Consider the following 26385-nt stretch of genomic DNA (forward strand, 5'->3'; position numbering starts at 1 on the left):
GATTGATGCCAATGATTGGTGGGCCGGTTGAAGAGGTTGTCTGTTTATTCAGCGACCTACGGAGTAGACCTGCAGACAAAACTTGTTTCTAGTACTCCCGTACGAAGTATTATTTCATTCAATGCAAATATCACCTGAGGTTGCTGTCTTCTCACCCCCAGGCGCTGACGGTACATACAATTCTAGCTTGGGTATCATGAAAATTTTCTCCTGTCTCCTTATTTAAAGATTCAGTCAACAGATATCATAGACTCAAGGACCTCTATCGTCATAACCTCATAGATCTAATATGCAGAATCACCTTTCCCTTCATGCAGATATTGAGAGATTTTTTTTTTTTTTTTTCCGGGCACAGCAGACCGGAAATGAGAAAACGGCAACATATCAAGTCACAGACAGGGATTAAACAGCTTAGGAGCTAGGACTTCCGTTCTCCATATGATAATCGGGGTTTGCGTGGTCCTTGTTATACACTGTTGGATGAGGTTTCTCACCAACAACACTCGCATTGCGAGCGCGATGTTCGTCTGTCTCATCGTAGTTGATGAGGAGCTCACCATTCTTGCCAAAGCGACGAGGTGTCTCTCTGGCAACACGAACGACTGAGAAAATAGAGTCTGTGTTGCGGAAAATAGTATCCATCTCTTCCAGAGAGCGATATGCGGTTTCGGGATAGAAGAAGTAGACTACCGGCACGATGAATGCATTACTATAGCGGGACATATTAGTACGGCATACTTTCCTGAGGTTTGTTAGCGAGGGCAGTATCGGCTTACATGACAGCAAAGATAATATAGGTCTTATATTTGATGGAACTGAACGAGACTGGTGTAATCATGACAACCATAAAGTTGAATGCCCAGTTGGCTGATGTGGCAAGGGCATTGGCAGGAGCACGAATACGGAGAGGTACCTGAGGACAAACGTCAGTTTAAGTCGACTTCCTGGGAAAAAAGAAGAACGGGAAAATTGGTCAAACTTACGATTTCGGCAGGATACAGCCATGTCATTCCCAGCCAGCCAATAGCGAAGAAAGTGTTGAAAACAAACAGGAAAACAGCTGCAACTATACCGGGTTTTGTCTGTCCCTCAAAGCTGGTAGAGAGAGCCAGAACGACCATAGAGAGGGACATGCCAACAGCACCAAAAAGCATGAGTCCACGTCGACCGACTCTTTCCACTATGAAGACCGGGATCCAAGAGGCAATGAAATATTCCGTTCCATTGCAAGCTGCCAAAATACGTGACAAGAATCCGCTAAGACCAATGCTGCCTTCGTAGATAGCAGCCGCATAGTATGTGATTAGATTGATACCAGAGATTTGCTGGAACATCTGGTTAACGTAGGCGAGCACGACACGGTGCAAGTGGCGGTCTTTGTTACAAAGGAAGAGGTCTTTGAATCCACCTTTTGCCATTTCGAGAACAGTATCCTTGATCGCACTGAACTCGCTATGGATGAACGGGTCATCGGTCGGAAGGTCGCTTAGAGCCCCTAAAACGCGAAGTGCTTCGTCTTCTTTGCCCTTGAGAATCAACCACCGAGGCGATTCCGGTAATCCCAGGACCGATGCCATGATAATCAAAGCGAATACGATCTGGAAAGCGATAGGGAATCTCCATGACACGGTGCTTGGCTCAAGGAAAGAAAAACCAAAGTCTAGCCAATAACTGAGACAAATTCCACCCGTAATCAGGGCACCTTCTACCATGACCAACTGGCCACGGCGGTGGGATTTCGAGCATTCCGATTGCCACGTTGGGACGGTGGACGTATTCAACCCGTTTCCAAGACCCGTGATGATACGACCAACGATGAGATGAGAGAGTTGGAAGGCGGAGCATTGCAGCGCAGCACCAACAACCATAATAGCGGAACCGAGGAATATCGTCTTGCGTCGTCCGAGCAAATCTCCAACCCAAATACAGGCAATGGCTCCCAAGAAACATCCCACATTGTAAGACGCGATGGAAATACCTGCGGCGATGCATTAGACAACATCAGCAACGCTAGCATGACAAAACCAGATATAATCACCTTGGATTGTTGCTCTATGGTTCTTCTCGCTAGGCGAAAGTCCAACTTGACCCTCCCTTGTTGTATCAATCTCGGGGAAAGTCTGCGCGAACGACGGAAGAGTCAACAGACCTCCCATAACACCTCTAAAATCATATTATCAACATGAGACCCGGTTATCCGGGAATAGATAGGTCATACTGATCATAACCAAAGAGCCTGTTTCTCGAAATTAGCTAGTTAGCATTGTTGACTGAATTATTGACATGACATACAAAAAGTCCAAGCCAGCAATCACACCGATCGCGACGTTGAGTTTCGTTCCACGAAACCCAAAGTAAGGTGCTCCGGCCATGGTACAAGCATGGGACGTTGATTTTTTTTCGCAGAAACAGTCAATGCTCCTCGGTAGCAAAATACATGAAAAATAGAAATGACAGAGTAGGACTGGCTTCCAGAGCTGGCGAGTCACTCAATAGTACCACCGTAGCAGTCAGCCAGCTGGAGAGGTACGTAACACAAAACTGACAAAAAAGAAACGATGCGAAAAGCTGGAGCTGTGGAGGGTTTTATCACCATCCCATCTTCCCCCAGAATTTTTGAGTCTCTCTCCCATCCTTTCTTCAAAAGATGACAGCATAGGTACCCGCACCCACGAGTTTGGCGTCTCGGTGTCTGGCTCATCCTATTACATACCCATGCAATCTCCACACCAGCCGCCGGTATGCTGTTTTTTGACTCCACGATTCCTGTATCCTTTAGACCCCATCTTCCAACCTAGCGAAATGATGGGAGGAAGAAAGTTATTCTATGGAGATTAAATATGGAGAATCGTGGCTAGTGTCATCCGGGGAGAGCCATGCATGTGAAATCTCGCCTGTCTTGGATGTACCGCGAGCACATGTTGGATATTTAGGGCGGTCTGTCTTTCAAGGTGGTGAACTGATCTTCTAGAATGTTGTGGTCCCTGTGGATCATTCGCCCACCATAACCGCCTACGGAGTGGGGAGTAGTGGGCTAGGAAAGTTGGTTCGGCGCGTATGCTCCGTAGCGCTGTCGGGATGGCGTTTGAGACCGTGGAGCACTTGGTGTGCATTCCCCTCCTGCCGATGATCGTCACTCAGCTTTTCCCCTCGGGGCAATGCCGAGACATGAAAATTTTCTGGCAATCTTGTTCCTGAAAAATGGCGGCGAGTGGGTCGGACAACGCCGTTAGGAAATTTCATATAAAGCTAAACTCTGCTCTCATTTGTCGCTCACTATGAGGGGAAGTGGCTGCGAGAGGCAGCTACGAGAAATCGAAAATGGGCGCGAGAAGTCGAATCCATGCTCCGCAGTCGGCAAGCACATGTAACTTACTAGTGGAGGCAGGCTCCAAATGGCGGAGCCAGAGTATGGGTCCACAAACATCGATCATCGTTTGGGTGCAGCGCATATAAGACGGATGTACAGAATATGCGTCGGCGCTGGCGAACGAGAGAGCATTGCACTTGAGGGATCTGCAGCTTTTGTGATTCAAACTCGTTGTAACTCTGTCCTCGCCCAGCTAGCTTAGCTCTTCCAGCGCATCTGCAGAAACGCAAACAGAGATTCGCACCTCGAATGCCCCTGCAAGAGCTCGTTCCGTCGTCATCGCGGCGCGGAGCCGTGTCTTCTGCGGCGGATTTAAGATTTCCGCCCTGACCCGCGGAGCCAAAGCTTAAACCGCATCAAGTCATCCGGGAATGCCCGAATTGGGAATTCCGTGTGCCAAGACACACACGTTTAAACCACTTCTGGCAAAGCACTCTGTGACGTCTGCCTTTCTTTCTTTTCATTTTTTTCATTTTTTTTTTTTTTTTTTTGTGGCTCGGAATTGCGTTATCCGATGGGTTTTCCAGAGCAACTCGGATCGATCTTCCGCGAGCGATCTTAGTCGATGTGATGCCATCTTCGACGTGAAAATGTTTCCACTTCGATCTCACCGCGTCCGGATGGCCTGACCAGGGGAAGTCATTTGGTCGAGAGGCTTTTTTGGTTGCCTGCTCCCTACGGAGTACTCCGGACAGGAATCCTTATTGGGCCACCTCCCCCGTCTGCCGGGTGACTGGGAGACGGGGACCAGTTCGCAAGGTTATCGAGCACTTTAGCAGCAAATAGCCGTATTACGTATTAAGGCCGTTACTTAGACCTATCATTGTATTGATTAACTATCTGGGTGTAGGATTCGCCATAAAAGGTTTATCTTCTTCCTTTTTCGCATCTCTTTTTTTCCTTTTTTTTTTTTTTTTTTTTTTTTTTTTTTTGTTTCTTTGAGTTTTCAGATGCGATCAGTTAACAAGAGATATCCCAGAGTAAGAGTCCATTTGAAGTTCCTTTTGTCCTTCCCTTGCCAAAAAAAAGATCCAGAATGCGTCTCCATAGCTCAGAGCGTTTTTCAGATCCGGAAGATACTTAACACGCCATGGAAAGCTGGTGTTTTTGCAAGGTCCAGCCAAAATGGGAATTGCATATTTACCAACCAGCGCCGCCGTCGGTTGGGCTTTCATACCAGTTTCCTGCGGATTGAGCTGTGGTTTCCTTCCGGCCACGTGTTTGATCGTGGTGATTCTTGCTGCCATAGCCTGCTCCATAGAATCCACCATAGCTATCTGCATTGTCACTGTCAGCACCTTCAGCTGGTTTGTTACAGCGTCTGAACGTGTGGCCCACTGGAGAGTGTTAGTTTCACAAGCCAAAATGTATCCGGGTCGCTTTTCAATACTTACTCTCCTTGCAATTGGTACACTGGACCTTGGACCAGTCCTTCTCCTCGGGGCAGTCGCGACTCATGTGGCCGGCTGATAGAGGTGTTAGTTTGAGAATACAGCAGCGCCTCGTTTCTTGAGATAGATCTCACTCTTCTCGCAGTTACGACAAGTAACGTTATCCATGTTTCGAGGCTTGTCACATTCCTTGGACATATGACCCTCTTCTCTATACGGCATGTCAGCCATATCGTTCTGAAGGAGTCACTTTTGGGTATACTTGCCCGCAATTGCGACAAGCTCTGCTGTTGACACCTTTCTCAGGGCAATCTTTGGCGAAGTGGCCGACTGCATACGTATTGCACTTTTAGCAGACCTTTAAACGTTTGAAGCGGAGAATACGTACCTTGCTGGCATTTCTTACATTCTACGCCCTCAGCGGAGCGTGGCTCAGGACATTGCTTGGCGTGATGGTCAGGGTTCCTTTCTATTGTTAGTCGCGTGCGATAATACTGCAAGATATCACGGTCTCACCCGCAGTTCCGACAGCCAGATTTGTCAATCCTGGGCTGGATACAGTCGCGAGCTCGATGGCCTATTTCTTTGCAAATGACACACTTGACCTCAACTCTTTCAACTGTAGCAGGTTCCTGCTTGCAACCACGGCGGGTATGACCTATTTCTGTTGCAGGATATTTAGGACTGCTGATTCTCTCTCTTAATTTCTTCCAAAAGCAGACATACCTCCACAATTGTCACACTTGGGGACTTGGCGATCCATGGGAAAGCCGGCATCGGCAAGGCGCTTGATATTCTCCTCTGGGGAACGTGGCCAGCGCGACTTGAGATTCGCACGATGGGGCTTTTCGCTAAAATAAAACCCGACAACGTATTTGCAATTTAATTTGCCTTGAAGATTCACCGAAATGAGGGTGTCCCCAATTTCCCTTTCCTTGAAGAAGTGTCAGTCTAGAAATGAAGGTGAAGGAATTCTCAAGGGCCTACCAGCCCAATAAGGTAGATCTTGAAGTTGTCTGCGCGAAACCTTTTCTCAATTTCGTCAAATGTTGCCAACGGAACAGCCTTGGAATAGATCTTAAGGGCCTTGCAACAATGTTAGCTTGAGCCCTGTGGATGTTCGGGAAACGATCCTTACTTCACGGAAATCTTCCAAGTCTCTTTCATCGCTCGCCTTCTTAAGGATTGCCCAAGCTTCCTCAGGCATTTTGTCTGGAATGTCATGCTGATCAAACTTGCGGTTTTCGGTACAATCCTTTGTTTTGTGGCCTTTTTCAGCGAGAAATGACTACGTTAGTCGTGGTTTTCCCCTTTCAAGTGGGATGCATACCTTCGCCTTTGCAGTTTTTGCAAACGTCTGGGGCCTTGTCCGGACATTCGAAAGCCGGATGCCCTTCCGCCTGGCAAATGCGGCAAGTTCCCTTGAAAACGCGCGGGTTTGGGCATTCCGCCTTGTTGTGGCTATTCTTCAATTAGAGAACTGATGGTCCTAATAGTTGCACCAGCTTACCCTTCTTCACCACAGTTGAAACAAGCACCAGACGCTTTGCGAGGCTCGGGACACTCGCGTGAAAAATGCCCGGGCTGTCCACAGCTTTAATAGAAAACGTTAGATGAGACTCAATTCGGGCATGAATACCCGACTTACTTGTGACAGGCATCATTATTGTTGGTCTTTCCGCCCTCCCCAACACTGCCGGGGATTTCTTCGCGGTATCCAGTGTCGTCACCAAAGCCACCTTCGTTCCAATTGCCGTCGGCACCACCGCCGTTCCAGTTATCGGCTGCGGCATATGTTTATATCAGTAAATATTTTTACTTCTTTCCAAGGAAACTTATATATTTGGGATTGATGCCCTCCCAGCACCGTTGCTGAAGAGAGAAATTGAAGGAAATTGTGGGATTCCATTTATTTGAAAGAACCAGAAATGAAATTCGAGACTTACTAGTGTTGTTCCAATTTCCAGACATGTTGATGGATGTTTGTTCACGTGTCTTAGCAAGTTCTCAGATTCAAAGATATGCCACTGCTCCTAGTTCAGACGGAATGTGAGCAGATGTCAGAGTTTGAAACAACATTGGTCGGCATGTCTGGCCTTCAGTGGGGTCAAAAAACCAGAGGTGATGCCACGGCCCAAGAGGGCCTTCTCAAGCTTTCAAGGTTGAAATTTCAGGCAAAAAAGGTCAGAATATATACTTACTTGGAGTGCCTCCAAGACCAGTGCCCTGAGCAGAACTAATTGCTCCTCCCAGAAAGCTGTTTGTGGCTGTAAATGTCAATATCTGGAAGATGAGAAAGTTGAGACGAGGAGGAGTGAGGAAGAAAGAAAGAAGGATTTATGGTGACAAAAGAGCTGAAGTAAACGCTGCAGGTCTCCTCTCCCACTTTACCACATTTGGCAATGTTGTGTATTTTTCGTCTTTTATTTAGTTTGGTTCTTTCGTCTCAATACGGTGATTGCTTCTCACTGTTTGTCCTGTATATTCACTCTATTAAGGGAATCTATGATGATTGTTGAAGCCCTTGCATGCCTTGTTCCCCCTATACCGCGGCTTCTTGCATGAAAATGCGGAATTTTGAACTATGAATTGCTGGATCTATGCATCTTTCACGACACATCTTTCTAGGTTACCATCCAGGATTTATATTGCTCGCAGGATGATGGCGCAATCCGCTTGTCCAGAGTCCTAAATGCACTTTAATGCCAAGGGGATCTTCCCAAGAAAAGAGAGCATGTGTCAATAGCACTACCTAATGCCTGGGCGCCTATTGGGGTTAAAGTCGTATATACAGAGAGGAGACGAACCTAACGATCAGGGACTGCGGCCGCGCAGTCGGCAAATCATAACCGAATATTCATCCTTAGAATCAAAAGAAGAAAAAAAGGTAGAAAAAAAAAAAAAAAAAAAAGAAAAGCGACAACAAGCATGGATCCCACTGACTCCAAACAGCGCCGATATAGCTCCACCATCCCGCTCCTGCCTATTCACCCTCTAAGTGCCATTATCAATGAGGCAAGTTTCAATGCGATGCCATAGCCGAATAGCCTGAAACCTGTTGCATGACCCATAGATATAGCCCATCGGGACCCCGCGATGGCGTTTTGGGAACGACCAATGCTAGATTTGTCATACGCTTCGAGCGCTGATTCTAGCGATTGAGCTCGACAGAGCTGCTCTGCAAGATCCCAGCCGTCAAGCAATGCCATATTCGCGCCGTTTCCTGCAAAGGGACTCATGGCATGGTTGCTATCGCCTATGAATATCACAGGCACGTCCGTACAATGCGAGTGCTGGAATGGTTGTTTATCCATTGCGTTGAAAAGTCGGAGGGTTGATGGGTCGGTAGCTCGTACCAGGGTTTGGAATGGCTCTGTGAATGAGGTTCCTCGATCTAGCACCTCCTGGATTAGGTTGTCTAGTTGTTCCTTCGGCATGGGAGGATTTATCCTTTCTCGTGGTTCTGGAGCCATATAGCTCAGGCTCCAAACCGCGCTCGACGAGTCAATCGGAGACACGAATAAGCCCACACCGTTCTTCCCACCAAGGACTAGCCCCCAGTCTCTATTTACCGGTGGAGGAACCTGTCCTTCAGGAAATCTGGCCGTGCCAATGATCATGACTGCACCAGCATAGGAGAGTTTATCATCTGGTCTAAGACATTCTCGAATCTTGCTATTCGCTCCATCGCAGGCAATGACCAAGTCACATACATCTGTTTTGCCGTCATTCAGATGAAGTTGGACTTTTCCATCAACTTTCTCGACTTTGACGCACTGCGTTGACCAACGGATATCTGTGCTATTGCTTTCAAGCACACTATCCAGCAGGACGCGGCGCAAAGAGTCCCTCGCGATTCGCATTCCTAGCTCAACTTGATTGGCGTCAGACTTTGGCCTGCCAACTTCGAGGAGCCGATTCCAATCCGGATCCCATACACCAAAAGACCCACGCTCTTCAGGCCGCTGCGATCCCGTAAGCGAGGCGTTTAGCGCATGGTCCAAAAGGCCCATTTTCTCCAAAGCTTGCATTCCGCCAGATAGCGCATCACCACGAATAGAAATGGAATAGCCCTCACGCCCCACGGCATCCTGAGCGTCTCGCTCGTATATGATAATTTCGGGGAATGGCTGGCCCTGAGGCCACTGTTTCTGCAGCGACTTGACAAAGGCAAGACATGAGATTCCAGCACCTACCACAGCAACTTTCTTGCCTGAAAGCAGGAGTGGAGGTGGTGTTGATTGAGGTTCCATTTTTGTATTTCGGGTCAAGCCTAAACTTCTGTACGATTGTCGAGTCTTGGTGTTCGATGCTCAAAGACCGTGTGTTCAAAACTGTATGGAGTTAAGTCTGACTGGGCATGGCTAACAAGGGAGTGATGTGCTCTCTTGTATGATGTTAATTTATTGTGTTGCCTACTCTGTACAGAGGAGCTAGGAATCATGAATCATCTGAAGTAATCACCAGGGCGTTGGTTAACTTCGTGTTTCCGTCCAATCGATTGATCCAAATAATAAATTCCAGGTTCAGAACGCCCAATCACAACCAACTGAGTTTCGAGTGAGTTTAACAATCCTCAATAGCCGGTTCCAGCATTCGCCCCCAACTGGTGCCTGAACCTTGCTGTCTCCCACGCTTATACCCTTCAAGCAGCTTGTGGATCAGGTGGTACTTGTGCTGGTGCTTCAACACGTTGCTCCCTATGGCCCCCAGACGTCAGGACACAAGTTTGGGGGACACAGCTTACATAACTAACTAGTTAAGTAACCTCCCTGGAGCTTGGGCTCCTCCACTTGCTGCACTGTGCAAACAAGCAGCTTGAACACTGGGCTGACCTGTTGCAAAGCCCACTCTTCCTCGCATCCAAAGCACAGAACCCAAGAGGTCACTAGTTAGCGATGGGCTATCCTACCGATACTCCTCCTCCCCTTGTGAGGTTCGTCCTTCTGGACTTTCCGGCCCCCCATGTACTTCTGGTCACAATGAACCTGGAGAAACAGATGAACTCCCTCCCAGTTGACGGGGTATGGGAGATGGACCGTGTCTGGAAGTGGTTTGATGAAGAACCGCAATTGTAAGGGTTCATCACATACAGATTTTTAATGCTCGTAAGTTTCGACTGGTATGCTGATGGCTTCTATAGACGTGTTGCCATTATTACGGGTGCTGGCAAAAAGGCCTTTTGTGCCGGAATGGATCTCAAGGGTGCGACCGAGCAATCCACTCGGGTTTTTTAACACTAAACTGACTTAGGTGATTAGAGCGCCAATCTGGCTTCGAGCAAGGCGATCTAAGTATCCCGGGTCAAAACTTATATCCTCCCAACGGCTTTGCGGGGATGACCCGGCGCGTGGGCAAGAAGCCAATTATCGCCGCTTGCAATGGTCATGCTCACGGAGGTGGATTTGAAATTATTCTCAACAGTGACATCGTCATTGCATCCTCTAACGCGGATTTTCGACTACCCGACGTCCTTCGCGGAACTGCAGCTCTCGAGGGAGCATTTCCACGACTATGTCGGAATTTTACGTTACAGAGAGCCATGTGGCTAGCGTTAACCGCACATAAATTAACAGCCCAGGAAGCTCTGGATTGGGGTTTGGTTCAGAAGGTTGTGCCAATTGAAGAATTAATCACTGAAACTGTCAAGGTAGCAAAATTGATTGCAAGTATGAGTCCTGATAGCGTTATCGTGAGTCGGGCAGGTATAAGACAGGCATGGGAGACCAGCAGTGTCGAACAAGCTGCACGCTTGACCGTGGAGAGATATGGCAGCGCGTTGTTCGCTGGAGAAAATGCTAATGAAGGGATGCTAGCCTTTAAGGAGAGAAGAGCTCCGAATTGGCTTCCTTCAAAGCTTTAAGCCGATCGTGAATGACACCCAAGCTACATGTAGACTACATTCTTAAGTAACTGTACTCCGTCGATGCGTCAAGGATATCTCCATTTGACGAGCTTCTTCAATATTTCACAAGAAGGACAGTGAAAGACAGGGAAACCCAAGGCCCCAAGACTTTTTTGGCTGGCGCAAAATAATTTAACTTTGCCAGCCGAGGTCCAGGGGTTGATGCGGAGAATATCATCCCCAGAGAACTTAAGTAGCTCGCAGGCTGCAAATTGCAACATCGGTACTCGGCTCATTTCCAAGTATTTGCTATCCAACGCTTGCAGCCCTAAGATACCGTGGGAACCTGACGGAGTATTCCATGAGACAACGGTTACACGGCATTAACCGTGGATACCACATAACGTGTTTACATTCCATCATTAGGATTAAGATACCCATTGATTGACGAGTTTGATATTTGTATTGGGGTTCCCAGCTATTGATTTGAGCTATCAAGATCTCTATTTCATTGTTAGAAGAACACTAATTGCTGCTCTACCCTTGAACACTATGCCTGCCCTAGCCCCATTTGCTGAACCTCTATGGTACTATCGCGACTCATCGCCATACTACGATGAGTCCCATAGGAAACTCCGTCAATTCGTGCGCGAATATGTGGAGAATGATCTGATGCCGTATGCTGAGGAGTGGGAGCGAAGTGGCCAAGTTCCTCCTGAAGTACGTGTTTAAACCTACAAGCGAGCGGACAGGAGGAACTGGGATGGAACTACACATATCGCTGATGAAAAATTGCAACCTTCTAACTTACCTTCTGAAATTCAGGCTGTTCAAAAATATGTGGACAATGGTTTCGCTATAATCAAGCCCACAAAACGGGAATACATGGGAGGGATGACCATGCCCGCTGGCATCGATCCAGAAAAATGGGACGTCTTTCACAATCTTGTGGTCAATGACGAGTTGGCGAGGTATGTATCCACCGTTATCTTTTTATACCAGCAAACGCTTTTGTTTAAATTGACTTGAAATATAGAGTCGGGTTTTCTGGCGTGCTTTGGGGCATGAATGGCGGGAACGGCATAGGCTGCCCTCCAATCATGAATTTCGGAACTGAGCAACAGAGGCTCGAGTATCTACCAAAGGTTGCTCGAGGGGAGATCCGCTTTTGCCTAGGAATCACTGAACCAGACGGTACGTATCTGCGTCTCCGAGTGTCTTTAATTATCTTTTCACACTAATTTGGAACCACAGCCGGGTCCGACGTCTCTGGGATCAAAACCACGGCCAAACGAGTCGGCAACAAGTATATCGTCAATGGAGCAAAGAAATGGATCACCAACGCCATTTTTGCCGACTATTGCACGGCAGCCGTTAGGACCGGAGGACCAGGCCGTAATGGCATTTCTCTACTCATTATACCACTGAAATCCAAAGGTGTCACTCGACGAAGAATGTACAACTCTGGAGTGAACGCCAGTGGCTCAACTTTCCTTGAATTCGATGACGTGGAAGTGCCTGCAGAGAATCTTATTGGAAAGGAAAACCAAGGCTTTAAATACATCATGTCAAGTACGCGACCCTTACATCCAGCCTTGCACTAACATCTTTATATTCAAAGCTGATGGGACGTAGACTTTAACCCTGAACGTCTCGGGATGGCGAGCTCCTGCATCCGTCTCTCCCGCGTTTGCGTCGAAGATGCTTACAATTACGCGATCACTCGGGAAACATTCGGCAAACCGCTCATTTACAATCAGATCATCCGGGCTAAATTCAGCAAATTCGGCCAACTTATTGAACCATGTCAAGCGTTTTTGGAGCAGCTAGCCTACACCATCCAGCTAAACGCCAAAACCGGTAGGGAGATCGACGTTGGAGGTATGACGGCCCTCCTGAAAGTAATGAGTACCCGCTGTCTGGAGAAGGTCTGCCGCGAGGCCCAGCAGATCCTGGGTGGTGCAGGGTATAACAAGGCAGGCAAAGGAGCGAGAATCGAGGCGATTAGCCGTGACGTAAGAGTATTCGTCGTGGGCGGTGGAAGCGAGGAGATCCTGAGGGATTTGGCCGTGAGACAGGAGATAAAATTCATGGCAGAAGCCCAACGTGCCAAACTGTGAAATATCAGCTGTCAATCAGGACGGATCGTAGGTTCCTGCTTGGTCACTTGAAACAATATCAATGAGCTTCAAACAAGTAAAAGTACATTAATCCGTATAGTTCCCCAGAAAGATATCCAGGTTAAAAGTCGCAGTAAACTTTGCTATAAACTCCAGACGCCTCGCCGGACCGATGAAAAACAGCCTGGGAAAGTAAAGTCATAGAAGGGAAATGACTATATCGTTTGCACAGAGAAAGGTTCACCGCACTATCCGGCCTGTTTTGTTTGTCTCATCTAAGCTCCGATGCTTCGGCAGGCTTGACAATATTTCCTGGGAACTATCTGAATAACCTTCCAAACACACCACGCGTAAGATTGCTCGTAATGCCGCCAGATAAAGCACTACTCGCGAACGTTGAAGCTTGACTGAAGCGATCACATCGAGAAAACGCCAAGGTATTCGTAACAGTTAAAATAAGTGCAATGCCTAGTGATAGATTAGATCTGAACATGACTGAACGGAATATTATGGAAGTGTTGCACGGTTCAACTCACCAACTAAGCTCAGCCAGATTACGCTTTGAAGCCTGATGATTGCCAGGATCGCCAGCCCAATCCACAATGCTGGGGTTGCGTACAGACTAAGCCAGAAAAATCGCTTATCTGTAGCATTGATGGTGCGGGTATTCGGGTCGGAGCTCTCAAAGACCCAGTTGGAATCACCGGTTGAGGTATTTACTTCGTTCCACCATCGAAGGCCAACTAGCCGGCGACCAGCAATATTTTTGAGGTAATAGAAATCGGCTGAAAGGAGCAGGAGGGTGAGTATGAAGACGAGAACACTAGTAGACCTGTGTGTTAGCAATGATGCATGGCTGCGGGGACTGGAGCTGATTGTAGAAGAGACACACAAGTCACTGATGAAGAGGACGCCAAATAGGTACATCAACAGACTCCCTGGTGAGCAGGACAAAAATTAGCATGTCTTTACGCTTCAAGAGCTAAATTAATCGCAATCTTCTCGGGGTGGATGTGGTTCTGGCTTTCAACGCAACAATGAACACACCTATTCTAAAACCTAGGAAGAACAAGAGGGTGATGGGGTGCGCACTGAGGCGCCAGTTGAGGTCGCCAGTTCGCTGTTGATCCATGGCCAAGATCAAGCCTGGTTATCTCTCTGGAAAGCTCTCGCGAAACGCCAGAGTTGGACGGTTGTTCGAGCGGCCAAGTAATCCAACGTCAGCTACCTCGAGAGGACGCGCCAAGCTTTGGCGGAGGGAGAAACGATGCTCCGCTCCGTGGTCGTGCCGCGGAAGCAACGCCGATGCCGAGCGGAGCGGGCGTTGCGCAAGCTTGTTTTCTGTCGAATGGTGCCGTTGTGCTTCACAGGTTCTGCTCCATGCCAATTCCTTCTTTTAAGGATTTACTTATCTACTAAGTGTTTGAAATTGACTACAATTTTGAATCTGTTCAGTAGAGGAGCATAATTAGCACCTATGGCTGTAACCAACACCCTCCGCCGCGCACTCCTCTATGGTACGCCGCATCGGATTCCGCAGTTTCCCACAATTATGGTGGAAATGGAATTTAAATGAACTGACTCAAGAGTGAAAAGTGCCCGGTTCAAGCAAACGCATGCTGGATCGAGCCGCAACTATGACCGTTGATTGTGCCGCATTCGACCTTGAGGACAGTGTAACTATTTCTCATAAAGATGAAGCTCGTGAACTGGTTAGACGTACGCTTGACCATCCAAAGCCCCATTCAATCCACGAAACAGCAGTCCGAATCAACTCAGTTGGAAGTGGTTTGGCAGAGAAAGACCTAACCTCGATGGTACGCAACTCCCAAAGACACTGGACGTGAGCGGTTTGGATCTTCTGTTGCGCATGGAAACCCAAGGCTTAATCATAACGAATGTGTTATAGCTGGACTCTCCATATCTCACCACAATCGTGGTGCCGAAAGTCGACTCTGCTTCCGACCTTCGTTTTGTCCACGACATGGTAAAGCACAGCATATCCACCACCAAGTCATTCGCCACGTCCTCTTCCCCGCGCCAACCGATCTCCATTCTCGCTTTAATTGAAAGCGCAAAATCAATAACCAATCTTTCTGAAATTTGCACCGCAACGCCTCTGCTATCAGGCCTCATCTTTGCCGCTGAAGACTTCGCCCTTGACCTAAGCATAACCCGAACACCATCCCTCACAGAATTCCTATACGCGCGGTCCGCCATAGTAACTGCCGCCCGTGCGCATAATATTCCGTCCGTGATTGATCTAGTTTGCACAACTTATGCCCGGAACCCTGATACTGATTCGGAGGCATCCTCCATCCTCAAGCAAGAAGCCCAGGACGGTAAGAGGCTTGGATTTAACGGGAAGCAATGTATTCATCCCTCACAGGTCGCGCCTGTGCAAGCGGTATTTAGTCCCGAGCCGAAGGAGCTTGTGTGGGCGGTTCGAGTATCTATTGCAGATGAGAAGGCCGCACGGCAAGGCAGGGGAGCCTGGACTCTGGATGGGAAAATGATCGATGCTCCTGTGGTGGGGAAGGCCAAAGCGATTGTGAGGAAAGCCGAACAATGTGGTATGAATGTTAAGGATCTGATTAGAGAGTGGCATGACCAAGAGCCTGAGTAGATTAGATCTTTGGTCCCTTAAATGCTGTCAATCACTCGCCCTGGGTGCTTGTACCCAGAGCCCTGTCACTCGGGGTTATTTACTAACCAATATGTACCAGTACACGGCAAGCCAGAATGCTTAGAGATATGGATGCGCACAGTTTTGTTCCCCCCAGATGATTTAACTCCAAAACAATCGAGGGCTTCACAAGGCTTTACATGTTGCATTAGCTAACATAGATGCAAAAGGGTAATGTATGTATAATTCATTCTTTCTAGCTATAAACCATAACCAAATATGTATTCTGAGCATTATAGCTCCAAACATCCTATCAACTGAACTGAAAACCTAAAAGAGCCTTCCAGCCATAGATCAAATATAGCCCGTCATGAGGGACGTGACACCCGTATGGTAACTCGATCATTACCAGCCTCGACCCTATTCGAAGCAGTCCGTAAATCCCAAATTCTACCACGTCTAGGCTATAAAAGACCATGGAAACTGGAGACGAACCAAGCCCGAGCATCACAATAGCCCAATGGCCGGTTTTCGTCTATTGCTTCAAGGCCCAAAAGGTCATGGCAAGTGGCGGTAATCAAACTGAGGCAAAGACACCTCTCTAGCCACGCGGGGCTATGGCACATATTGTCGAGTTCCATAGCCTTGTTAACAGCTACTTCTTCCCGGAATCGTCTCGCTTCAAAAGCTGTATCTTGCCCATCGTAAGTGTTGGTGTCGAGTTCCCGGCTTTATTGTCAGCTTCATCATCCTGGGCTGTATTCTTATCTTCTTCCGGGACACTTTTTCCATTGGTCTTTGTAATATGCCCACTCTTCTCACTACTTGTTGGATCAATGCCTAGAACGCCGCCGACGTATCCACCTCGCTCGCTGGGTACATTGAATTCACAGTAGACGTATTCCCAATCGTTCAACCAGTTTTTGACAGCTTTACCAATTTTGTCCTTGCCATTTCTGCTGTGATGGCCAGTGCCCGTGATGGCGTATAGCAGCTTACGATCCAGTTTTGCGTTTTCTTTAAGAATACTCTCCAGGTACTCGATTGCCTCGCCTGGATGAAGGCCATGTAGATCGACATAGATTTCGTCATCGGTGTTACTATCTGAATTCTTGCTACGGCCCTCATAAAGGTGGCGAGCAGCCTCACGGTAACAACGTCTCATTGCCTCATTCTCAGCTTGGCCACGAAGTGAGAGGGCTTTCGCAGCCCGCGCATCGTTACGATTCCAAGCTTGGGCGGCACTGTAATCGTATTAGAAGCGGAAGACTAATTGGCATTGAACGACGGCAAAACATTCGTTTAGACCTACCTTTGGAGAAACTTGTTTCTAACGTTACCATGAGTAATCGCGTCTGTGCGACACTTGAGATACTGGGGGTTTGCGCGAGGACCGGATTCGAGCCATGGTAAATGCTTTGGTGTCGGAATGGATTGGGCAGCTGCGCTGTTCTCGCGGCCGGTATTGACTGGCTTCGCAATCTTGGGAGTTCCTTTGCGTTGGTTCGAGGATGGAGACATTCGAACTGCGTCCGTTAGCGAGCTTGAAGAACCTTCCTTATTTCCGCTAGTTTCGCGATTGTGGTTATGACCGCCTCGCTTGCCGTGGTGCTTTTTCCCAGATGCCTTAGGGTTAAGGGAGGAGAGAGTGGGAAAGGCCTCGGGGTCATCGACTGATAAAGCAGAACCGCCAGAGTCGCGTTGCTGGTGTCGACTTGTAGGCCTAGAATGTGGGCGTGACGATTGATTAAGAAGCATATTCCTATTTCTGATGTTTGAGGGAGAATTTCCGCGGTGATGTTGATTCACGCCGTACACGAACTGGGTGGAATGCTTTTGGGGATAAAACGTCGACCATTGGTCGGCCATCGCGGGCTGTAAGGCTGGAAAGGCCTCATAGTTATCTTGAGGATAGAACATTTGCTGTGGCTGGGTGGATGGGCTGCCATATCCGGCGCTGCTATCACTTATATTGAGATTCCCTACCAAGGCGGATGGGTCGTGAGAGAAAGGACAAACGTCTCCCGCAAGACAGTTTCCCATCAGCCAGTATCTAGAGGCTTGTTAGGTATTTAGTTTTGAAAGTACCGATCGATTTTCACTTACTTGCAAATATGGTTGGTCAAGTCATGACTAAATCGACAATCTGCTCGAAGGCATTGACCAGTAGATAACCAGTACTTGCAGACAACCGGACTTCGAGCCTGGCCCGACGGGGTCAACGGCCGCGTCTGTTCCACAGCCATAGATTTACCGACTAAAATTCTACCTTCATTGTTTGCTGTAGTGTTACCGTGTGCGTCTTGTTCCGTCAGGGCGGCTATCGTCGCTCCAAGGTCATATCCATTGGCCGCCAGGGCCGCCTCGATCTCGTCGTTGGACCTCCGGTCACCCAGAACCGATCTTAAGATATCGTAGGGGCTCATGTCAGCGGGCGCAATCCACTCTGGGGCCGCACCGCTCAAAACAGTGGACGATGCGGTGCTCCTGGCATCGTCGTTCACTAGCCAATCGACATTATCACTCCCGAGATCGCCATATTCCGGTATAGAAGTGCGCTCGGCAAACTCGTAGGCGTTAAGGTTCGGACTGTGAGGGATCGGCTGCGCAAAAGCCAAGCGGGGTGACGGGCGCGGCGAGGTAAAGGGGGAGGCAGTCAATGACCTGGGCGCACGAGGAAAGCCGCCACGAGGAACCGGAAACCCTGAAGGAACCGCGGGGCTATTGGAGGGAGACGAAAGAGGAGTGGACGAACGGGTTATCTGCCACGGCGCTGGAGAGGAGCGGCGGATGACAGTATGACGAAGCGGGGGAGGGGAGGCCTCGCCCTTCAGAGAGTTCCGATGGCGCCATAAAACGTCCAGAACAGCATTTTCCAGAATTGACCCCGTCAATGCAGCCTTGTCGCGGAGGAACTCTTCCACTTTTTCGACCTTCTCTTCTTCGTCGACCTCGGCGTTGTTGAGGATGGGCAGGCATGATTCGAAGACCTCCTCTGAAACCATGATTGTGGCACGAGTGCAATTATTAGACTGACTGGAAGGAGGTGGCTAATGAAGACAGCTGGCTATTGATTGTGATGAACAGCTGTTGCGCATGATGAAATATGAACCCGCAGCACCGAAGGAGAACTAGAAGGAGTGAATGAGATAAGGGTGAATTAAAGGTTCCGTGAAGATGACCGAAGTATAACCAGCTTCAACTTACATGGTGATTACAAAACACAGTAAAAAGGAGTGACAAAAAAGTATGGGAGTTAGCAAGAATATGAGGAGGAAACAGGCCAAACAGTGATGCTACCAGTTGCCTGACACCATCTGCAGCATCTTCAGCAATGTGAAGCTGAAGAGTCGATCGGTCTGGGGGGTGAAGATGGCTGTTGTCTCCTGGGTGGGTGGTCCGGGGCGGTAACAGTATCGTTAGATCGCTGAGTACCCAGTGAGACAAGTGGTGTAATATTTGTATTCTATCTGTCATGATTACAATGACGACAAGCCAAAACGGCGTGACAGGTGGTTCTTCAACCCTAATTTAATTAACACCACCACCAGAAGAGTGAATACCAGCCTATTCATCATGTTTTCTATCTATCGGCTGATACGGGGCTTTGTACCTCTGCCAACAAATCCAAGGTCTCGGTGCTTCCAGGGAATAATTCGAAGATGCGCGATCTGAACTCGACAACTTTGGCATGGTGAGCGCTCCTTGGCCAGAGCTGAATGGTGCAGCCTTGGCCCCGCCTAGGCTCGCAGCTGAGACGAGCCCGGTCGAACTACGGCGTAGTCAGCAAGGCATCGACATCAGGATCCAAAAATAGACATAGACCTGAACTGGACGTCAATCACTGCATTCAAATAACAGTAAAAGGAACACTCCTCCCAGACTGTTTAATTACTTCCGGAGGATTCCCTTTTCTGGGCTTGCTGATGAATCTGGAGCATCGGGCTCTTTTACACCTTCCGCCAATTCTAACGACGGGCCCACGGGCACCGAATCGTGGAAACCATCGAGACAACGTGTGATTCTCAGGCAGACATCTGGTTTATGAAAGGGGGGAAAAAAAACAATATTAACTGCCTCAGCTACACTCAATCTATCCGGACATCGATATCCTAAAAAGAGCAAGAGACAGAGCTATACGATCACAGAATCCCGCCCCAAGCACAACACCCCAGCATCCACCGGATCACTTTGCAATGACAACCAACAGCAATATATCTTCAGATGGACTTCTCCCGACATCGCCTCTAATCCGAGATCACCCCAACTCCCCCAGTTCAGGGTCAGCGCACCCACCATGGAGCCGGCCACGCGCTAGTCTAAGCCGTGGAAGACGGGCCTCACCTTCCTTTTCCCTCTCGGCCTCCATTAGCACCCGCGACAGAGTTATCAACCGTATAGAGAGAACTTGGGGTAGGATATCCAAAATATGGATCACGTTGACGATATGGCAAAAGATTGCGGCGGTGATCGCCTCGCTGCTACTAAGTGCACTTGGGGTCGGCTTCATGATACTCTCGGGACATATTTTCATCTGGTTGGAACCGGTAGCGGCGGATTTTGAGAAGTCTGCGCTGGTATATTTTATAGTTTGGCTCTGCACCTTTATAGTGTCATTTCCACCTCTAATCGGCTGGTCGGCCGTTGGAACAGTGTCTGGATTCATCTTCGGTGTCTGGAAAGGGTACGTTGTGCTACTACGCCTCTGTGATGTTTTGAATACGACACTGACATACTTTTTTCTCAAGTTGGGCGATATATGCTGCTGGAACTGTTGTTGGGTCGACATGCTCCTTTATGCTATCCCGGACAGTCCTTTCCAAGTTCGTACACCGCCTGGTGCAGCATGACAAGCGCTTTGCAGCTCTTGCATTGACGTTGAAGTATGATGGGCTCAAACTTCTTTGCATGATACGTTTATGCCCATTGCCTTACTCGATATGCAATGGAGCCATTTCGACTTTCCCAACTGTGCACCCGCTCATGTATGGACTAGCCACGGCCATCATAACACCAAAACTTTTGGTGTCCGCATTCATCGGAAGTCGGCTACGAATTCTTGCACAGAGTGGGGAAGAGATGAGTGCTGGCACAAAGGCGGTTAATATTATTAGCATCGTCGTTGGTGTTTGTGTTGGCATATTTACAGGATGGTACATATACAAACGGTACGTCAGGGCTACACTATTCCCCACCGAGGCATACCTCGCCTGACAACGTTTATTTAGCACCCTCGCCCGTGCCGCCGAACTGGAAGCCGAGGAACGAGCCATTGCTGCTCAGGCAACTACCGACTCTTCACAACTTCCTGCACCCGGCTCCTTCGTCGACAATCCTGACGAGTTCGGACGCGACGAAGAAGAGGGATTGGGCTTTGGCAACGGTATAACTGATGACATAGACAATGATAACACAGCAATAGATACGACCGCTTACCGCGACGAATTTACAGACAATGATTCCGACGTTTTTGGGGCCGGGGATGGGTATGACGGGGCCCAGGAAACGTATAGTTTACATCGGCATATATGATGCATGTATGGCTGTGCTTTGGCTTCGGCTATATATCGGCGTATAGAATTGCTTCTATGGAGTGGTTTAGAATACATAAATACTTCGGCTGGTGGCTTGGTTAACAACGGGTCTGGCATTATTTGACCCCCTGGCTCGGATACTAATTACTACCTAGCGGGGCCTTGACAAAAGGTCAAGTATCTCGACTTGTGGTGTCCAAGAGCCTGGTCGCAACTTGTATGGCATTCTTCAGCCAGAACACCCCGAATACCATGGAGTACACATAGGATACATGTCTGGGTCATATCTGCCAATCAGTTCACTTTTGGCTCTTGAGGTGTTGCTGCTGACTGTAAAAATATCGCAGCGTGAAACGGAATCCAGGAGGGTTCTACGAAAATACTTTCAATTATGGTTTCTGTTTTGTAAGATATTAGCCGCGTAAGGGCAAAGAAAAACAAAAGTGGGTGAGTTACGCTCTAGAACTAACCGAATATCCAGGCTAGAATCATGGGCAACCAGATTGGAAATGTTGTCCATGATACGGAGTACACACCGGCAATAGGAGCATCGTCGGGGAAGAGTCGCACATATGTTCGAATTATCGCCTCATGTAGCTCTTTTCATAACACATTGAACGAATTTCGCCATGGCGGTGCAGCGAAGCGCGTAAGAGTGCAGCATCGCGATGAGGATCTTAATGTCTAAAAACGGTGAGGCCAGAATGTATTTATCTCACAATTGTTAGCAATACCACCGCCGGGGAGATTGGTAACGAGGGCTTGGAGAACCCTTGAACTGTTTGTAAGTCAGCACCTCGTAAAGTTGTTGGAGATGTCTTGTCCTGGAAACTGGAGTTGTGCATGGGGTTATCTCGGGCGTGGCTTTGCCATCCCACGATGGGTATGAAGACGTGGGCCGTCGGCCTGTCAGCCCCGTCTGGAACAACTGATATGTTCCAAATCGTCTTCCAGAAGCCTATAAACACGGCCTTGGTGTGATTCAACGCTTCAGAGCATCCCGTGCCCCTCCGATGTATCGCTAGAAAGTCTCAGTTTTGTTGCAATCGAGGGTTGACGTTGAGAGAACGACGTCAGTCTGAAATGTACGCCGGGCGACGGGGTGCCGAGTCAGGCGGCGACGGGGGGAAGACACCTCGAAGTTACATCCTTCACAGGTGGATGATGTACTCCCACAGCGGCCGGTGGATTTCTATCATCCCGCTCGATGTCATTGAATGTGATTGTCTGAAGAGTTGCTGAACCCCAGAGTCGAAACTTCGTACTATTCACTTAACAAGCTGTTTTCCCATTCATGTGTGGACGTTGCCCACCGAAGACTGTGTAAGCGCATGTGTGAACTCCACAACCCCCATTCCTCCATGTAAGATGCAACATAGATACAATTTACAATATCCATAATCTTAAGGATAGTGCAGTTCTGACTTTTCTGTCCAGTTATTACGAGAAATCACCTACTTCCAACATATCGAACGTCTGTCCACACTCCGTGGTTCTACATCTCCACTAGATCACTGGTAGTCGCCGAATTGGACCCCCCCCTGTCTATAAAAATGGCAGGATTTATCGTGCTTTGATATTGCAATTGACATCAAAGACAAGCTCGACAGGGCGAAGGATCTTTGACAATTAGTCGCCAGCGACCTTGCCTCTGACGGGTGGGTTGGACATGCTAAGATTCATACCCGTTGGAATCTCGCTACCTCACCATAGTCACTATGGACGGAAGCGCATCGATCAATGCTGAGAGCTCTTCGGAGACAGTCAAGAGCGTGGAGTCCGAGATTCCGCCGACGAAGACCAAGTCAAGTATCGAGGTGGACGGTGGCGTGTCCGGAAGTCGTGACTTGCCAGCTCCGGTTGCTTTGACAAAAACAGCAACTTCCGAGTCAGAAGATGGGAAAATGGGTATTTTAACTTCGAATGACGGTTTTTACGGCGATGATAGGAAGAACGAAGTCGGCTCCAACCAGCTCACAGACATGTTTCCGCTCTCGACATCATATCCCGAGGACGATAGTTCTCAAGGTTCGAGTGAGCTCTGTAAAGAGCTGGGACGGTTTAGTGAAAGCCACGACACTCCAAATGGTTCTACGACTTCGGCGTCTTTGATATCGCCATTCTCTACAGAAAAGTCGATTACTCCTAGTGCTCAATTAAACCAAACATTAACCACTCCACCTGCTTCAGCCCCTGTCTCTGCTCCGCCGTCCTCTCGTAAAAAGCAACAACAACCTCCGCTTTCCTCTCACACTGAAGCCCGTCCGAGGTCATCCATACCCACGCGGATGGCTCCAACACTCTATGCTGAACAGTGCATCGCTGCAGCCTACGCCTCTCGACTCAACCCGTATGCGCTCCATAAAGACGAACAAGAGATATTGCAAGATCCGTTATGCCACCTTCATGTGACTACGTATCTCAACATCCGAAATGGCATTCTTCGACTGTGGACACGAAATCCCATGCTCAAGGTTACCGAAGAAGAGGCCCTTGGCTGTGCAAAGGACCGGCGATGGATGAACCTTGCTTCGGTTGCTTACGACTGGCTTGTGCGCAATGGCTATATCAACTTTGGATGTGTTAGCATCTCGAAAAATCCGTGTCCCACCAAACGAAGACGCAGGAGGGAGGGACCGACAATAGTCGTCATTGGTGCAGGGATGGCCGGACTGGGGTGTGCTAGACAGCTAGAGAGCCTATTTCAACACTACGATGGCGACACGGCGCCCGCGAAAGTTATCGTACTAGAAGGTAGAAAACGCATTGGCGGCCGTATATACTCTCATCCTCTACAATCTTTAAAACCGGGCACATTAGTACCTAATTTACGGCCGACAGCGGAAATGGGCGCCCAAATTATTGTCGGGTTTGAAAACGGTAACCCTTTGGACCCCATCATTCGCGCGCAGCTGGCACTTCATTGTCACCTTCTACGAGATATTTCAACGATCTACGATACCGATGGCTCCCCGGTAGATGAGGTTCATGATTCATTGGTTGAGAAGTTATATAACGATATTCTCAACCGCTGCGGAATTTATCGCCATAAAGCGGTTATAAACAAGACCGCTGAAGGAGACCGAGAGCTAATGCATTCTGCGCGAGATTGCCTTCTGGATGATGGCATCACGATCAGACAATACGAGGATGCTGCTGCGTCAGGGACTGTAGATTTGCTGTTACCAGCTAAACGACTCCGACGGGGGGTTGGGCACAGAGCAGCAGAGATTGGACCTACTGTGATTTCTGAACCGGTGGTGGCCCCACAAATATCCCATGTGGAACCCGCCAATGGTATGCCTGCTGCTCTAACATGTCAAGCCATGGGATGGAACTTACGTGAAGGTGCTTCGAATGCGGATACACTCCTGTTGGACGAAGTTGCTGGGGCCACAAAGACACAAACGCTAGGTGCGGTTATGGACGAAGCAATCCGCCAGTGCCACAAATGGCTGCCGTTAACTCCAAAAGACATGAGATTGCTAAACTGGCACTATGCAAATCTAGAATATGCCAACGCTGCAAACCTCGGGAAGCTCAGTCTAGCTGGGTGGGATCAAGATATGGGTAACGAATTTGAAGGTGAACACGCGCAGGTTATTGGAGGATACCAACAAGTCCCACGGGGCTTATGGTCACATCCCTCGAAGCTCGATGTTCGCCCCAACAAAGTGGTCACAAAGATCTCGTACAAAGTCAATGGTTCCCCCAATGGCAAAGCGCGTATCTACCTTGACGACGGAGAAGTTATAACTGCCGACAAGGTCGTGCTTACAGCTCCTTTGGGCGTGTTGAAAAGTAAGTCCATCACATTTTCGCCTCCTCTGCCGGCATGGAAGACTGGTGCTATTGATCGCCTGGGCTTCGGGACTATGAACAAGGTCATACTTGTGTTCGAGAAGCCATTCTGGGATGTGGAAAGGGATATGATTGGACTTTTACGGGAGCCGGCGGTTCCCGAAAGCTTGTCCCAAGCCGATTACGCTTCCAGTCGGGGCAGATTCTATTTATTTTGGAACTGCATGAAGACCAGCGGGTTGCCTATGCTCATAGCTCTGATGGCAGGCGATTCAGCCCATCATGCAGAAGCTCTCCCTGACTCTGAGATTTTGCACGAGGTCACATCTCAACTTCGAAATATTTTCAAGGGTACCGCAGTACCCGACCCCTTGGAGACCATCATCACACGGTGGGGCCAAGATAGGTTTTCTCGTGGCAGTTATTCTTATGTCGCTGCAGAATCCTTACCTGGAGATTATGATCTGATGGCTAGATCTATCGGAAACTTATATTTTGCTGGCGAAGCGACATGCGGCACTCACCCTGCTACTGTACACGGTGCTTATCTATCCGGACTCCGTGTGGCGAAGGAGGTCCTCGAATCGGTAATCGGACCAATTAAAGTGCCCACGCCCCTTGTAGTATCAAAAACCAAAACACCGTCAACCCTTACTCCTGTCACGCCTCCAGCGGCCGCTCCGGAGCAAACAATGATAAATCCAAAGAAACGAAAGGGACCCCAATCAAGCCCGGTGGACCATCCAAACTCTACAGAGCGACCGGCAGCTACGCCATCTGGCCAGGGCAGGCCTGTCTATGAAATGGCGTTCGTTGAAGAATATCGTAGAGCTATATCCCGGGCCATTCAAGCAGAACTGGGCGATCCAGAGAAGCAACCACGGAAAGAACCGATAAATCCGTTCTTGCTATTTCAAAAAGACTATTGGTTCGTCTGCAAAGCTCGATGCGATGAGGTCCGTCGTCGCAGCACAGGCAATCCCGCCGCCAAAACTCCCCGTGATGAAGTCCGGCAAGCACTTGGGCAGATGTGGCGTGAGGCATCAGAGGAGGTAAGGCGGCGGTACCTCGACCAAATCGAGATCAACCGTAAGATCAACAACGAGAAGATGTCCAAATGGAAAGAACGAATTACGGTATGGGAGAGACACTCCGCTGAGATCAAAGATCGATGGTGCGCAGCAAACCCGTATAGTAAGTTCGTGAAAGAGATGGATAGCCAGAAGGTTGCCAATGCCAAGGTGAGGACATATAAATTAAACTAGGATCGACTAAGATGTTATTCAAGTTCCTCCCCCCCAAAAAAAAAATTCAAGTTTTTCGTGTTATTGTGATATTTGCATGGTTGTGGACGGCTTGCATTGGTGGACTAGCTTTAGCGATTATCCTTCTTTTCGGTTGACTGGTGCTACAGATGTGGGTGCATTGGGCTTTGCTGGTCGGCTGCGTTTTCAGGGCAGGGATGATGTTTCATAGAGGTTGCTCTGTTATATCCTTTCCCATATTTGGCCTCTTTTCTCTGTGGAAGAGTTCACTCGATGTTGGAACCTTCGACTCTTCTATATTGATATTGAATTTTCTCCTGCTGGCTCGTGGGCTACTTGCCATATGAGGAAAAATCATGAGTCCTGACATCGAATTTCTATTCATTTCTGTTCATAGTTCAATTATGTACTCGGTACGGAGTACTTCGCAAGA

The 26385-nt window shown here is 48.6% G+C and overlaps 11 protein-coding genes across 11 annotated transcripts; 5 read left to right on the plus strand and 6 right to left on the minus strand.

Annotated features, from left to right (window-relative positions):
- Window positions 1-248: 248 nt before the first annotated feature.
- Window positions 249-2372, minus strand: CIMG_00640 (sugar porter (SP) family MFS transporter; the record flags this gene model as incomplete). The annotated part of the gene is made up of 6 exons (XM_001246868.2): window positions 249-709; window positions 777-913; window positions 984-1978; window positions 2039-2163; window positions 2219-2236; window positions 2293-2372. The coding sequence occupies 6 exons, from the start codon at window positions 2370-2372 to the stop codon at window positions 412-414; spliced, it is 1653 nt and encodes a 550-aa protein (XP_001246869.2). The 3' UTR covers window positions 249-411.
- On the minus strand, window positions 2244-3558 carry CIMG_12852 (uncharacterized protein). Its single transcript, XM_001246867.2, has 2 exons — window positions 3377-3558; window positions 2244-3194 (listed from the first exon to the last, which is right to left on the minus strand). The coding sequence occupies exon 2, from the start codon at window positions 3111-3113 to the stop codon at window positions 2835-2837; it is 279 nt and encodes a 92-aa protein (XP_001246868.2). The 5' UTR covers window positions 3114-3194; window positions 3377-3558; the 3' UTR covers window positions 2244-2834.
- A 744-nt stretch (window positions 3559-4302) lies between these two features.
- On the minus strand, window positions 4303-7296 carry CIMG_00638 (zinc knuckle transcription factor). The gene is made up of 14 exons (XM_001246866.2): window positions 6963-7296; window positions 6708-6794; window positions 6410-6545; window positions 6272-6355; window positions 6092-6222; window positions 5900-6030; window positions 5749-5847; window positions 5488-5695; window positions 5278-5425; window positions 5150-5226; window positions 5028-5091; window positions 4896-4972; window positions 4765-4836; window positions 4303-4707 (listed from the first exon to the last, which is right to left on the minus strand). The coding sequence occupies exons 2-14, from the start codon at window positions 6730-6732 to the stop codon at window positions 4511-4513; spliced, it is 1449 nt and encodes a 482-aa protein (XP_001246867.2). The 5' UTR covers window positions 6733-6794; window positions 6963-7296; the 3' UTR covers window positions 4303-4510.
- A 288-nt stretch (window positions 7297-7584) lies between these two features.
- CIMG_00637 (uncharacterized protein) lies at window positions 7585-9194 on the minus strand. Its single transcript, XM_001246865.2, has one exon. It carries the CDS (start codon window positions 9012-9014, stop codon window positions 7749-7751), a length of 1266 nt encoding a protein of 421 aa, XP_001246866.1. The 5' UTR covers window positions 9015-9194; the 3' UTR covers window positions 7585-7748.
- Window positions 9195-9256: 62 nt separating this feature from the next.
- Window positions 9257-10725, plus strand: CIMG_00636 (enoyl-CoA hydratase/carnithine racemase). The gene is made up of 5 exons (XM_001246864.2): window positions 9257-9321; window positions 9412-9519; window positions 9608-9835; window positions 9905-9966; window positions 10023-10725. The coding sequence occupies exons 3-5, from the start codon at window positions 9660-9662 to the stop codon at window positions 10622-10624; spliced, it is 840 nt and encodes a 279-aa protein (XP_001246865.2). The 5' UTR covers window positions 9257-9321; window positions 9412-9519; window positions 9608-9659; the 3' UTR covers window positions 10625-10725.
- A 213-nt stretch (window positions 10726-10938) lies between these two features.
- CIMG_00635 (acyl-CoA dehydrogenase) lies at window positions 10939-13113 on the plus strand. The gene is made up of 5 exons (XM_001246863.2): window positions 10939-11326; window positions 11432-11577; window positions 11643-11800; window positions 11861-12178; window positions 12242-13113. Exons 1-5 carry the CDS (start codon window positions 11159-11161, stop codon window positions 12724-12726), a joined length of 1275 nt encoding a protein of 424 aa, XP_001246864.1. The 5' UTR covers window positions 10939-11158; the 3' UTR covers window positions 12727-13113.
- CIMG_00634 (golgi apparatus membrane protein TVP23) lies at window positions 12125-13912 on the minus strand. Its single transcript, XM_001246862.2, has 4 exons — window positions 13774-13912; window positions 13619-13664; window positions 13263-13549; window positions 12125-13194 (listed from the first exon to the last, which is right to left on the minus strand). Exons 1-4 carry the CDS (start codon window positions 13856-13858, stop codon window positions 13046-13048), a joined length of 567 nt encoding a protein of 188 aa, XP_001246863.1. The 5' UTR covers window positions 13859-13912; the 3' UTR covers window positions 12125-13045.
- Window positions 13913-14069: 157 nt separating this feature from the next.
- CIMG_00633 (citrate lyase beta subunit) lies at window positions 14070-15511 on the plus strand. Its single transcript, XM_001246861.2, has 3 exons — window positions 14070-14243; window positions 14323-14543; window positions 14636-15511. Exons 1-3 carry the CDS (start codon window positions 14204-14206, stop codon window positions 15350-15352), a joined length of 978 nt encoding a protein of 325 aa, XP_001246862.1. The 5' UTR covers window positions 14070-14203; the 3' UTR covers window positions 15353-15511.
- A 63-nt stretch (window positions 15512-15574) lies between these two features.
- CIMG_00632 (CCCH zinc finger and SMR domain-containing protein) lies at window positions 15575-18710 on the minus strand. Its single transcript, XM_001246860.2, has 4 exons — window positions 18560-18710; window positions 17459-18483; window positions 16665-17405; window positions 15575-16596 (listed from the first exon to the last, which is right to left on the minus strand). Exons 2-4 carry the CDS (start codon window positions 18355-18357, stop codon window positions 16008-16010), a joined length of 2229 nt encoding a protein of 742 aa, XP_001246861.1. The 5' UTR covers window positions 18358-18483; window positions 18560-18710; the 3' UTR covers window positions 15575-16007.
- A 474-nt stretch (window positions 18711-19184) lies between these two features.
- CIMG_00631 (golgi apparatus membrane protein tvp38) lies at window positions 19185-21062 on the plus strand. Its single transcript, XM_001246859.2, has 3 exons — window positions 19185-20036; window positions 20101-20520; window positions 20581-21062. Exons 1-3 carry the CDS (start codon window positions 19549-19551, stop codon window positions 20882-20884), a joined length of 1212 nt encoding a protein of 403 aa, XP_001246860.1. The 5' UTR covers window positions 19185-19548; the 3' UTR covers window positions 20885-21062.
- Window positions 21063-21925: 863 nt separating this feature from the next.
- Window positions 21926-26324, plus strand: CIMG_00630 (lysine-specific histone demethylase Aof2). Its single transcript, XM_001246858.2, has 2 exons — window positions 21926-22249; window positions 22324-26324. The coding sequence occupies exon 2, from the start codon at window positions 22605-22607 to the stop codon at window positions 25950-25952; it is 3348 nt and encodes a 1115-aa protein (XP_001246859.2). The 5' UTR covers window positions 21926-22249; window positions 22324-22604; the 3' UTR covers window positions 25953-26324.
- Window positions 26325-26385: the final 61 nt, after the last annotated feature.

The sequence above is a fragment of the Coccidioides immitis genome (genome assembly GCF_000149335.2).
Source record: "Coccidioides immitis RS genomic scaffold supercont3.1, whole genome shotgun sequence".
NCBI lineage: Eukaryota > Fungi > Ascomycota > Eurotiomycetes > Onygenales > Onygenaceae > Coccidioides > Coccidioides immitis.